Source organism: Phragmites australis, chromosome 8 (genome assembly GCF_958298935.1).
Source record: "Phragmites australis chromosome 8, lpPhrAust1.1, whole genome shotgun sequence".
Taxonomy (NCBI): domain Eukaryota; kingdom Viridiplantae; phylum Streptophyta; class Magnoliopsida; order Poales; family Poaceae; genus Phragmites; species Phragmites australis.
Window position 1 is genome coordinate 12,912,493 of NC_084928.1, and position 14,426 is coordinate 12,926,918.

At 40.6% G+C, this 14,426-nt stretch overlaps 1 protein-coding gene across 1 annotated transcript; it reads left to right on the forward strand.

The window, feature by feature from the left end:
* The first annotated feature begins 485 nt into the window (after positions 1 to 485).
* Positions 486 to 8,290, forward strand: LOC133926651 (lysine-specific demethylase JMJ703-like). The gene is made up of 12 exons (XM_062372672.1): positions 486 to 663; positions 1,233 to 1,576; positions 1,676 to 1,756; positions 1,838 to 1,915; positions 2,020 to 2,490; positions 2,818 to 3,042; positions 3,151 to 3,312; positions 4,759 to 5,127; positions 5,240 to 6,707; positions 6,934 to 7,037; positions 7,117 to 7,314; positions 7,425 to 8,290. Exons 2-12 carry the CDS (start codon positions 1,235 to 1,237, stop codon positions 7,686 to 7,688), a joined length of 3,762 nt encoding a protein of 1,253 aa, XP_062228656.1. The 5' UTR covers positions 486 to 663; positions 1,233 to 1,234; the 3' UTR covers positions 7,689 to 8,290.
* Positions 8,291 to 14,426: the final 6,136 nt, after the last annotated feature.

Genomic DNA, 14,426 nt, shown 5'->3' on the forward strand with positions numbered 1-14,426 from the left:
TTCCGATGTGGTGTTTCTTTTCTTTAGACCCGTGTGTGGTCATTTTGTAATAATTAGCGTTGTAATAAAAAGCACCGTATCTGTTACACTAATGAAGTCGTTATATGTATGAATAAACTGATCCTGGCATACATATAGTTTACATCTGATTTTGGTCTTAAAACCGGGTGTGACAGCGACGTTGGGGGAGTGATGCGACCCACAACATAGATATGTGCGGCTGTGCGTGCATGTATGCGGCTGTGACTTATGAGGAGTAGATTTTAGATAAGAGGTATCACACAAGTATCCGAGATGTATCACACAAGTATTCAAATTATTTTAATTATTTGAAAATAAAAAAAGCTGATACACTTTGAATACGTAGCTAGATTATCCGTATCCTATACGATATCGGATGAATACTGAGTTATTAGAAGTATCCGTGCTTCCCAGCTGTTTGGTTCCATTTGAATTGGAATCCAGAAATCCAGCCCAACTCCCAGAAGCCCATCCAGACCTACGTACGATTCTTGGGGAAAAGAAGGTACCCACTATTGCTTGTCGTCCCGACCGGCTCGCGAGCTACCCCGACACGGCGAGTCCCCACCTCTCGTCCTCCGCCGCCGCTGGGTGCTTCCCCACGCCGTCAATCGCTTCCCCGCCGCCGTTGGCCTCCTACATGTACCTCCTCCTCCCCCCTTTCCTCATCCTCCACAACGCCTAGATCATCTCCAAGTTCCAGCATCTCGACCAACCCTAGATCCACCCTGGATCAACTGGTAGGCTACGGTGCTAGATCCTCATGAAGTGCTGCTTGATTGTTTCCTTGCTAGCTTTGCTGTGGAGATGATCTAGAATTTAGGATGTCGGTGGTGTGAATTTAGCATAGCTACTTAAGCATATACTTTCTGAGTAAGTAGTACACAGTATACGACATGTATAACAAAATGTCAACTAAGTAATTTGCAATAATGTCAAGATGCTGTTCTTTAGTTCCCTGTCCCCTTCAGTCTCACCTTTTATTTCAGATCCGTTTTCATGATAGTGAACTAGGTTGTTTGATCATAGCTATGCTCCTTTGTTGCTGCAGGGGTTGGTTCTGTTAATCTAGGGGTGTTTATTGCAGCAAGTTGCTTGAATCAAAATCTGTAGTTGTAGGGCATTTTCGTACGATCAGCTCTATTTTTATTCCAGCTTAATTATAATGTATTTCGTGCTGTCCTGATGAGGATCTCTTTCTTTTGTCTTAGTAATGATGGGAACAGAGGGCATTACGGTCACATTCATCGAAGACCCTGAACCCTCAGTTCCTCCTGGATTTGGACCTTTTGCTGCCCTTGCATTGCAGGAAATCCAAAACGATGTTAAATCTGCTGATGCTCATTCTAGTTCTGTTCAAGTATTACAAAGCATTGATAAAGATGTCGAAATTTTGGAATGTCTATCCAGTTCAGTGAATTGTCAGAGTGACACTCCTTGCAGTACTTCTGGGACTGATACATGCAGGAAATCACTGCGTAACAGACCTCCAATAGATTATAGCCGCTTTGAACACAATGCAGACGACGATTCTGATGTTGAAGTAGCAGAAAAGGTTGCACTAATTATCTTTTAATCCTTATTTCGTCACCAGTTACCTGAATTTTATCATGATTTTAATGCCTTGCACTATATTGCTCAATTCTCTCGACAGGGTGTAAGTTCAGTGAGACATAGACAACAATTCCCTAAAGGAGTACTTCGAGGATGTCCAGAATGTGCCAACTGTCAAAAGGTTAGAGTAATTCTTCTAAATTTATGTGTTTTTCTTTCATGAAGATGTTGTGTGTTGCTTATGTCCCAGTACATCATGCAGGTTATTGCAAGATGGAATCCATCTGGTGCACGTAGGCCTGTTCTTGATGAGGCTCCTATTTACTATCCGACTGAGGAGGTGTCTTTCCCTTGTTAACTGCCACATTGAATTGTATTAGTACTGTGAATGTACTGAATTTGTTTTTGTGTACGCTAATATCATGATATCTTTTTGTGGATTAGGAATTCGAGGACACCTTAAAATACATTGAGAGTATACGGCCAATGGCAGAACCATTTGGAATTTGTCGTATTGTTCCACCACCTTCATGGAAGCCACCATTCCTTCTTAAAGAAAAGAATATTTGGGAATGCTCAAAATTTTCTACTCGGGTACAAAAGGTTGACAAGCTGCAAAACCGTAAATCATCCAAGAAGAGCAGAAGAGGTGGAATGATGAAGAAGCGGAGAAAGATTTTAGAGCTGGAAGAAAATAGTAGCATCAATCACAATCAAATTGGGATGCAGCAAAACCAAGAGAGATTTGGATTTGAACCAGGACCAGAGTTCACACTACAGACGTTTCAGAAGTATGCAGATGATTTCAGTGATCAATATTTTAGGAAAGATACATGTCGGGATTCACCACCGTCAGTGGAAGATATCGAAGGCGAGTATTGGCGCATAGTTGAAAGGCCCACAGAAGAGATAGAGGTATTTAGCTTCTGGTAGAAAAGAGTACCTATGTCATTTACAATGGAAGCTTTTGAAAATGTAATTGGTATTGGTCCTGAGTTTGAGATATCTTTGGATCATGGCCCTGTCAGAGAGTTTCTAGTAGTTTCGCAATGCAGCGCTGTTACTGCTGTATATGATTCTTGACTCGCACGTAATGCTACTTAGTCATAGCCCTTGCATATTAGATCTTACTTGGTCCAAACGTAGTGTCTGCCGTGTTCTTATATATTTCGTCAGTTTGTTTACATATACAGATATATTCATGCTATCTTCTAGCTTATCAGAAAATCCATTCTCATACAGGTAATATACGGTGCCGATTTGGAGACTGGAACTTTTGGCAGCGGTTTTCCAAAGTTATCCTCTGAAATGAAATCTGATGTGGAGCATAAATATGCACAATCTGGTTGGAATCTAAACAACTTGCCTAGACTACAAGGTTCGGTTCTTTCTTTTGAGGGTGGTGACATTTCTGGTGTTGTAGTGCCTTGGTTGTATGTCGGCATGTGCTTTTCATCATTCTGCTGGGTAAGATGCTCGTGAGCATGACTATTTTTCTTCCAGTTGTGATTGGCACTGTAGCTTGTCGAAGCTTGATATTACAATATCCTGAGATACTGCAGTGTGTGTTGACAGCATGTTGAAGACCATCATTTGTATTCATTGAACTACATGCATTGGGGTGCTCCAAAGATGTGGTATGGAGTTCCAGGAAAGGATGCTGTGAATTTGGAGGCTGCAATGAGGAAACACCTACCTGACTTGTTTGAGGAGCAACCTGATTTGCTGCACAATCTGGTAAGTATTTCTCTCTTGGTTGGTGATCTTCAATTATGGCTTCAGGTATAAAAGCTTCGCAAGATAATGGTTAACCATGGATCATGCCATAACATAGAATAATAGGGTCTATTTTGTGATTGTGTTTTTCCACTTCTCAGGTATCAAAGACCCTCCTCTCATAGCCTTAGGTGCTTTCTGGTTATGTGGCACATTTAGAGTATGCTGTAACCATAGTTATTACGGCGGTGCGGTGAGGCGCGGTGACCCACCACCGTCACACCTTTATATCGCTTATGGCGCAAGCCGTGGTGACGCCATACAAATAGCTTTCTTTTTTTATATGCAATTCTTAACTTTCCTATGCTAACCCTATCCAACATTTGTTCTTTTGAAGACCGGGTATACCCATTTCACAGCAGCCCACTTAGAGCATTAGCTTACTAGTCCATCTGCCCCAGGCCGAAGCAGCAAAGCCCAAAGCCCATAGCCCACTTAAATAGCAAGCGAACCTACCCATCGTCGGTCCATCCCAAACCACGAGTCCACTACCGCACGACGGCTCCACACGAGCGCTGCCCATAGACACGGAGCAACGACAGCTGGGACCGAGAAGCTCAATGGCTCCCCGCACTCCCTCCCTGATGCGGGTCTGCTGGATCTGCCGCTGCCACCAGATCTGCAGGGATGGCAAGCAGTGGCTCTGTGGTGGGTGGGAGACGGGGAGGCGGGCGGAGGGCGACTGTCTCGGCGGCGGTGGCAAAGGTGGCTCCGGCTAGGGTTCGAAGGTGGCTCGGGAAAGGATGTATGCTGCGGCCCCCTCGTGCCCCCCTCAATTAAATAGGTATACGCCTGCCTATTGCGCCTGCCACAACTCGTTTGGTCGCCACAAGATGCCAAAATGGCGCCACGGGGATGCCACAACGCTATGGTGGATGCCATACATGCTGGAGCCGTGGCATCCCGCGATTTTCCACCACGGCGATATAGCGTCGCCATAGCGATGCCCTAATAACTATGGCTGTAACAGCATAATAAATAATAAATAGATGTGGTCCTTCGTGATGTAGAAAAAAGGCCTATTCTCTTTTATCCATCTTTTTCCTACTACATTGCTACTAGGAAATTTTGTCAGCAACTGAACCGCCTCTTTAAAGTCTCCCTGCATTCCATATATTACCACATAAAGCACTCCCGCTTTGTTAAAATCAGATGCTCGCATGTGTAATGCACAGGAACACGTTAACTGTACATGTATACAGTACGATATGGTTATCTGAATAATCTAGCACTATTGTGTTTTCAACGAATATGGATGCAAACTTTAGCATTATGACGCGATGCCAGATTTGTGGGTTGTGTTGCGACTTCTGATGTTTGTACAAGTTGCCTTCTTTTAGCACATATGGCATTCTTGTGGGTACAATAAGATAGTTTTCTAAATGGCAGTACCAATTCTTTCTGCAGGTTACTCAGTTTTCACCATCATTGCTTAAATCTGAAGGAGTACCAGTCTACCGTTGTGTTCAGCATGAGGGAGAGTTTGTCCTGACATTCCCACGGGCATACCATGCTGGTTTTAATTGTGGCTTCAATTGTGCAGAAGCTGTTAATGTGGCACCCATTGATTGGTTGCCAATTGGACAAAATGCTGTTGAGCTTTATCGTGAACAAGCTCGGAAAATAACTATTTCCCATGATAAGCTGTTGCTTGGGGCTGCAAGAGAAGCAATAAGAGCTCAGTGGGACATCCTATTCCTCAAGAGGAATACTGCTGATAACTTGAGGTGGAAAAGCATATGTGGACCTGATAGCACCATATGCAAGTCACTGAAGGTAAATGCCATATATATTACTATTATTAATATTATATATTTTCATATATATTACTAATGTCGCTCATTTATAGTTCACTGAAATATAATATTTTCGAAATTTCCCTCTGTAGGCACGAATCGAGACGGAGTTGACACAAAGACAAAATATATGCTCTCCATCTCAATCTAGGAAAATGAGTGCTGAGTTTGATTCTACTGATAGGGAGTGTGCGTTGTGCTACTATGATTTGCATCTTTCTGCTTCTAGCTGTCCATGTTCCCCCGAGAAATATACTTGCCTGGTACATGCAAAACAGCTTTGCTCATGTGACTGGGACAAAAGGTTTTTCCTATTCCGTTATGATGTCAATGAGCTAAATATCTTAGCTGATGCTTTGGGGGGGAAGCTAAGTGCCATTCACAGATGGGGTGTCTCTGATCTTGGATTAAGTTTGAGTTCATGTGTCAAACGAGAAAAGGTCCAAGATTCCAAGACTGTTCGCAAATCAACTGATGGCCCAAGAAGGTCCTACATGTCCCAGGCGTCAACAGTATCATTGGTACCTTCTTTTGTTTGCACCGAACAGAAAAATAACGGAAATAAGATGCTGGACATAGCTAGTCAGGGTACGAAGTTGCTTCAAAAAAGTCCGGTGACAAATAATGCTTGTCCTTCTGAAGAGCAAATAAAATCAGGAAATGTTTCACCAGTAAAGGAGCTGTGCATGAAGAATGAATTATCCTGTCCAATAAACAATGGTACCAGCCGACAACAATATAGTGGAGGGATTGAAGGCCACAAAAGCTCAGCACCAAGCTTGCCAGTTCCTTCTGGTCAATCATTTTCATCCAATGTTGTGACAAGACCCGTAATTACTTCAGGTGAATCCGTAAGAAGCGTGCATGGGTTGACAGTCTTTAAAGAGAGTAGAGAAACTTCTTCTCAAACCGGAGACTGTACATCTTCACCTAGTGAGCATCATAACAGGCCACCAACAATTGTTGATAACCAAACCAACATGATGTCAGGTTTGGAAAACTCAAACAATTCTCATAGGTTGATGGCATCGGATTGTACTGCAACACTGTGTAACTCTTACAAGGATCAAGTACTCGTAACACCGGAATCTAATGCCTCGGTGATGATGATGACTGAGAAGGATAGCAGTCAGGTCCGTACGGCAAGTCTGCAGTTTGTCAATTCTGTTTCAAGAACACAAAGTGTGTCTCAGGAAGCATCATCTAGTGTACCTGCTTCGAAGCCACTCATAGATTCTTCAGTTGTGAAAAATTCATATGGGGTTTTCGGTTCAGGCAGTGCCCATTTTGGGCATCCAACTTTTGGTAATCAGCAAATAAATGATAGATGGAATCAAAGAAAATCTGAATCTCAACCCAGTGTGGAAGTTAGAGCTAGGGGGCATTCAGCTATAATACCGCAGCCTGCTCTCGAAAATCACAGCAGGAATGGAGTTGCACAGAAGGGTCCTCGCATAGCTAGTGTCGTGCATCGATTCAAGTGCTCTGTTGAACCTTTGGAAATTGGAGTTGTGCTATGTGGGAGGTTGTGGTCCTCAAGCCAAGCAATCTTCCCAAAAGGTTTGTTTTTCAATGGAAAATTAGTATACCTCTATGCATCTTTAGCGTTTCTGCTATCAGGTTGACCACTTTTCGTATTTTATATATGGTAGTATCCATGCTATCAACATGTTTTGCTATTGTTTTTTTGCTTCTCTGAATGTCTTCACCCATAGGTTTAATTTCATCCGCAGTTTGATCTATGTTTTGCGACTTTCTTTAGCATGCTTTACCTTTGTAAATGCAGGGTTTAGGAGTAGAGTAAAATACTTCAGCATTGTGGATCCGATGCAAATGGCATACTACATATCTGAAATATTGGACGCTGGACTGCAGGGACCTCTTTTTATGGTAAATTTTATCTTTTTGTGCCTTCCATATATATCTGTTATTCAATATCTTGATAGTTCGTTGCTTGATGCATTTTCAGGTGACTGTAGAAAACTGTCCAAGTGAAGTTTTTATCAATGTCTCTCCTACCAAATGCTGGAACATGGTCCGCGAGAGGCTCAATATGGAAATTCGAAGGCAACTCAGTATGGGAAGAGCTAACCTTCCTACACTACAGCCTCCAGGATCAATTGATGGTCTTGAAATGTTCGGGTTGTTAACACCAGCAATAGTTCAGGTGAGGCATTGATGCTTGGCATTCATTTGACCAATTTCTGAAACACACTCTTCCACAATGGCAAGGCTCTTTTTACGATTCTAACTGACATTTGTGCAATTGATCAACAGGCAATTGAGGCACTTGATAGAGATCGCATATGTACAGAGTACTGGAGATCCAGGTCCCATGTTGTCATTGAGGACCGAGAGTGTCAGCATATGCCAACTCAGGGTCCACTGCATATTGCGCTGAGGGGGCTCTTCCAGCGGGCTAACTGTGATGAACTGCGAGCCCTGCGCAGTTTACTGATGAGCAATAGCACTCTGGACGACAGTTCTAGGCAGCAGGCTGCCCAAATCATCGACGAGGAGATTGCAAAGCAAATGCGCTGACTAGCATAAATACAGGCTGTTGTACTAACCCAACTTAGACGGCATGAAATTTTTTGACGGGGTCAAGCAGTTTTAACTCTGAGGCTTGCTTCTTCCGTTGCCCTCGTGCCCATTCTTTTTATTCTTGTGTCCATACTTCGTTACGTAAGATTTGCTACATTATAAAGTGATTTAGGGGCCTTATTTGCTACTGTAGCGTTGTAAATTATGACCCTTGTTATTTTTCTTTGAACAGTTATTACATGTGGTGTCACCAAGCATGAAGCTATAACTTCTTCACTTGCAAGGCACAAGTAAGAAACTATTGTAATAGCATAACAATGTTCGTTATTTCCTTTTTGTTGTAGTTCCCTAAGGTTTTGTGAATAGTTAAGGGCCCACTACTGTATTAGCTAGTGATAAGTAATGGTGAGTCTTTTTATACGATGTAGTTGGGTACTTAGGGTCATCATATTACTTTGTGCGTGAAATCAATGAATCGTTCATGCTTGTGTGATGTAATGATCCATACGTTACAGGTACTCACTATTGTGAACTATGGTCTAATAAGTTGCGCCTCTTATTGATCCTATTCTGCTGCAAGTAAATTGGTTTTTTCAGAACTTGTATTCTTTTTTGGGAGGAGCCCATACTTTATATCTGCTCTCGGCATGCATGGTGTGAATTTGAGAAACGCTGTTTCATTTGAACTAAATACACTCATCTCTTCTGAAAGAACTGATATGATCATTGCTTGTTCTCTCCTGTAAGTATGCTTGTAGTTGTCAAGGGTATGAGAATAATCTCCTAGTCTAAGGTTTTCATTGGGCCTCAATGTATCTATCCATCCTTTGTGCAATCTATTCAAAGTTAACATTTCTCATGTGTATCGTCCTGTACTAGCACATATAACGATCCCTGTTGATATTCAAGACTCAAGGGCTTTTAATGGTCTACTTAGCACCGTAAAAAGGGAATACACACTCAACAGCAAAATAAACATGGTGCAACAAGCAATAAATATTTCTCACCATTTTGATCCAGCTTTCATTTTGCAATTCATAAGAAACAGATCTTTTTTGTGTGTGTATATGGTGATGCTATGAACATTCGTTGCGACCGAATGAGGTCCTTAAAAAGCTTTGAGTAGCCATTGCCTGCATACCATCGCCAATGATCACCACGATGGATTCTTCGAACGATTGCCGGTCAATCCATGAACTCTTTTAGGTTCTATAGAGATGCACACTTTTTAGGATTATTAGGTGCTGTTTGCTTCAGTACCACCGTTACTAACAATTGCTTGTTGATAGCATTCAACTGAACCCCCCCCCCCCCCCCTAAAAAAAAATCAGGAGTTTCCGCACGTGCACAAAGACTCCGGATTAAGAAAGTCATAATATTGTTATTAGATCTTTTAGAAAGGAGGTTTCCTCGGATTTTATTGAAAGAATATTATTATTAGATATAGAATTGTTAAGGAATAAACTAATCAGAAGATGGTCATCTTTGGGTGCCAAGAAAATAAGAGCATCCATCCAGGCACTAATCCAAATGAGCCCTGAAATTTCTCCTTTCTCCCAAATGAATAATAAGATACAATAGCCTTGGAATAATTAAGGAGTTGGTGAGCAAAGGCTTTCATTTTTCAGGACAGCTGCACGGCAGATTGCTGCGACGTATTTGACTCCTTGCGTTGGACCCTGGTGCATGTCTATATCAATCTTTGGTATTGTTCTTTGTCTCCCTCCGTGTGACGTATGGATGCATATAGAGCATACACGAAGATAGAATTAGAATCAAATTTGCCTAATTCGAACCTCTTAAGTGGACAGATGTCACCAGACTTGAATGGTGGCTACCTGCTCGTGGTTACAGACCAAACCATAGGTGTGTTTGGTGGCTACCTGCCTTATCCACAGTAGGTATGCTGGTGCTAATGTTGATATTTCTGACTAATGTTAGTAGCAACCCATAGAGTGTCTGCACGTGCTATACTGAGATTCAGACAGCTCTCTATCAACTTCTTCTCTCTTATGAGCATACACATATAACTGGCGCAGTACCACTGGTCATTATCAGTCGTACCCTAGGCTGCACAAAGACTAGTCGTATCCTAAGTCCCACAAAGCTATCAACCAGCCGAGCTCAAACAAGCTTGTCATTACAATGATGGCTGAGTTTAGGGACAGGCTCGAGCTCGTCTCAAGTCAGACTCGAGTAGCCTCAAGTTTAGTTAGCCTAACCTCAATAACGGAAGAAATATTGAGTAGTCTTATCATTTTGGTTGGTTATTGTGATATGGTCATCTAGATAGATTTGAGGATGACTCATCCCTTCTGATTCTTGCAATGTCTCCTTTGGTTTTAGAGATATATAAAGTAAGTGAAGGTGTATAGACTCGGAACGATAATAAACTCAAATAAAAATCACAATACTCATTAACTGGAGCCTTATCGAGTTTGAGCTTGTGAGGCTCACGAGCCTTGAACTAAGCTAAGATTGGCTTATTTTGAGATCAAGTTAAACTCAAGTCGAACCTAGAATAAGTCAAACTCAAATAACTCGTGAGTAAGAGTTTTTTTTTAACAGCCTATGCTCCAGGCAAGCCCCAAGCTGCTAACTGCACTTGTGGCCTTCACCACAAGCGAGCTGAACGAACAGAATCTTCTGATCGCGTGATTACTGTTGCAAATTGTATTTGAAGTAGTTTTGCCAAAATACATGTACTTGTGTGAAATTTCTCAAATATAAAAAATATAACTCTTAGATTATCCCCAACTATATTCCCTTCATTTCGTTCCTTTCCCGATTCCCTTCCCCGTTCCTATTCCCTTTATTTTCTCTCATCTCCAACAACTTCACTTCGAAACGAATCGCGAAGTGAAAGGAGAGAGAATCCCATCTTGAAGGGAATGATCCTGGGAATCCCGTCGTGAAAAGAACCGTAAAAGAAAATCGTTGGAACGTTGAAAGAAACGACAATCCCTTCACAACGAGATTTTCATCCAAAAAAATAATCCGTTGGGCTCAGCCTTACTGTCTTACTCGACCTTAACGCTAACAATTCATATGCATATTCACACAGTTGTGCAGTCCCTGCCTCTCCCCTGGGACCTGAATGTGCAGAATTAGAAAAGTTGAGCCCCCTCCCCTGGGACTTGAATTTTAAGATGACGAGAAATGTGTAATTAATAATTATATATTTAATATAAATATTATATTTTTGCAATGGCTATTCCATGGTATGTGTATCCTTACTGATACGGTAGGTTTTATAATTGTCGTGGGGTAAATAAGACATGTGCCGATATTTCAGATAATTTATTGTATTCTATACGGAAACCATCCCTCTGATTAGAAAGAAATCTTCCAAATGTCCAGAGGAAATACAATCTGAGAACGTTATGCTAAGAGTTTCTGACTATGATATAACTCATTTGCCTTGACTGTATAAAGAGGGGAAGGGGGTATGTCGAGCAGATAATCCCTAGTAGAGAAGCAGATTCCAAGCCAAGGAAATCCTGATCCAATTCCGGAGCCAACGCCAAACATCTCGAGCTAGATTGAATTCCTAAGAAGGAGCCGAATTAACAATACAAAGCAAGTCTAGTCGGATAAGAGTATAGAAAAATTCATTGAGATTCACAACAGATTTGAACCATAATTAAATTCATTTGACAATAGTTTCAGGATTTAGGATTCGTTGAGAGCCTTAAGATTAGATCTAGACAAATCTTAACTGTAAAACTTTTTTTAAGATTAATCAAGTGAGAATATCACATAGGACTATTACACTAAAGAAGACCTAAATCTGTATAAAAACTCATATCGATCTCAATACTCACATTGAAACCATATGTATCCCTACTTTATAAAATATTCGTATAATCGACTTTAGTTAAATGGTCCCGAGATGTTGCCGGAATGTGTTTCCTGAGCGGCCACACAGTGGCGGCAGAAAAACGACACAAGGGATCAAAATAAAACAGCTTTGACGGATGAATGTTGACGTTGTATGGACATAGCTGCCTTCTGTTGAGAAACCCCTGCTACCGGGTGTAGTCCAGAGATCCCTCAAGAAAATAAATGTACAATGGAGACACAATGTAGAGGAAAAACTTTCTCTTCTTTATTCATATGTGTTTATAATGAGATGTTCTGCCCCGTATATATAGTGCCAAAAATTATAAGAGATAAAATCGGATCCTTCAAGAGATCGAGATGGGTCCACATTCGGTTACAAACTTCAAGTTTCCTAACACTCCCCCTTGAGCACTTCTCGCGAAATGTATATGTCTCATTAAAACTCCTCAAAAATCTAGTGAGAAAAATTGGAAGAAAGAGTACATAACTCGCGATATGGTCATACGAATTGCCTCATTAAAAACTTTAATATGAGAAAATTTAGGAAAACTCATTTAACAGAAAAAGAGTACAATCTACCTAAAATGCTTCATATAATCTTCATGATTAATTTGGGCACTTAATCTTCTTGACTAAGATTTAATTCTTTATATCGGTATTATGTAAAAATTCTCCCCCTGAAATGTGCAACTCTCTAAGTCTCATCATCCTAATGCCACAAACACATCTTTCAAAACTAGATGCAGGGAGAGACTTAGTGAATAAATCTACAATTTTTTCACATGATTTGATGTGCACTACCTTTATTTAATTTATTTTATGCAATTCATGAGCATAAAAGAATTTTGGATTGATATGCTTCGTTAAGTTGCTTTTCACATATCCCGATTACACTTGTGCAACATGTTGCATTATCTTCATAGATAATGGTATGGGTGTTAGTAGTGTTCAAACCACATGACTGCTGAATATGATTGATCACTCTTCTAAGCTATGCGTATTCCTGTGTGGCTTCATATAAAGCTATTATTTCTGAGTGGTTCGTCGAAGTACATACAAAACATTATTTCTGAGTGGTTCGTCGAAGTAGATACAAAACTTTGTTTTGACGATTTCTAGGATATTACAGTTCCACCACATAGGAAAAATATAGCCAGTCTGTGATATCACTATATGTGGGTCTGACAGATACCCAGCATCTGTATATCCAACTAGACTTAGGTCCTGATTCTTTCTATAGAACATACCTAGATCTTTGTTACTTTGCAAGTAATGCAGAATATCCTTCATGCCCTTCCAAAACCTTTTAGTGGGCTCCACACTGTATCGTACGAGTAGGTTTACTGCAAACACTATGTTTGGTCTAGTGCACTTAGCCAGATACATCAGCACACATATTGCACTCAAGTATGGGAGTTTTGGTCCCAATACTTTCCTCTCTTCTCTAGTTCTATAGGGATCTTTATCTGCTTACAATGACCATCCAACCATGGGTGTTTTAGAGGGAAATGATTTTTCAAAACAAAACTGCTCTAACATCTTCTGAGTGTAGTTTGACTGATGTACGGAAATTCCATCTGTCACATGCTCTAGCTGCAGGCCTAAGAAAAACTTGGTTTTATCCAAATCTTTTATTTCAATTCAGACTTCAAGTACAAGCTTGCTTCTTCTATTTCTTCTTCTGTACTGATGATATTCATATCATCTTCATATGCAAAAATCCATTCTGGGACATGACTGTTTCAAACCATATAGTGACTTCTTCACTCATACGCTATAAAGGTGTCTATTTCTTCTATCCTAATTCGACAATGATATTCCTTCAGTTACCTTCATATAAATATTTGAATAAGGCTCCCACAAAGATATATGGTCACAACATCCATCAATTTTATTTTCAACTCCAGGTTGACTGCCATTGAGATTAAATATCTAAACGTAATATCACCCATCATCGAGGAATAGATTTCTTTATAATCAACGCTTGGTCGTTGAGTGAAACCTTTTGCAACTAGTTGTTCTTTGTACCTCATAATATCATTCTTTCCATTCCTCTTATGAACAAAAACTCACTTGTATCCTACTAGTTTGATATAGGGAGGTGTGTGATATACTGACCTCAAAATCTCTCTTTTGTTTAGGGACAACAGTTTAGCTGTTATTGCCTTCTGCCAGTCTTCATAATCTAACATCATTCTACATTCAATGAGCGATGCAGGCTCAGATTCATGATCTATAACTGTGACAATTTATTTGTGAAGTATATGTCAACTATTGTGGTTGCTCTATTTCAAGATTCTCATGAATTCACATAGTTCATTGTTATTTCATCATAGGTTGCACTTTCAGATGCTTCTTCATCTTGCTCTTCATTATTTCTTTCAAATGCACTTTTAGGTGCTTCTTCATTATTTTTTACTATGGGAGCAAGGTATTTAGTTTACCAGCGTCAATTTTAGCACGCGTTTTTTCACTGGTTTCTTTCTGCGTAGGAAGATTCAAATTTGGTACGCCTATTTCCTTAGGTTCCATACTGTCGCCAGGTCTCAACTGGCTCCCCTTATTTTTCCTTTAGGGCATTTTTATGATCGGCTGTGGTAAGCTCTCATTTCCTATTTTCTCCGGACGTCTCCGGCTACTTGGAACTTGAGGAACCGAATTTCTTGTCCTTCTATTATTTTTTCAGAACTCCTAGGACAAGATGAGGGATACCTTCTTTTAGTACTTCCACCCTCTCCGGTGCATTGCGTGCACGCATATGCGACTTAGTCACACTCTTCAAATCACAAAAATGATCAAGCATATTGCTTGCTAATTTCTACAAAATGATAATTTTTGTACTTCATCATTTGCTTTACTAGTACGAGAATCATGTGCCGCAATTCCTTTTGT

Bases quoted from the DNA above. Each gene is read 5' to 3' on its own strand.
- LOC133926651 (XM_062372672.1), top strand. From the start codon at position 1,235: ATGATGGGAACAGAGGGCATTACGGTCACATTCATCGAAGACCCTGAA. The intron at 3,313-4,758 runs GTAAGTATTTCT...TTCTTTCTGCAG, and splicing joins CTGATTTGCTGCACAATCTG to GTTACTCAGTTTTCACCATC. The intron at 5,128-5,239 runs GTAAATGCCATA...TTCCCTCTGTAG, and splicing joins CCATATGCAAGTCACTGAAG to GCACGAATCGAGACGGAGTT.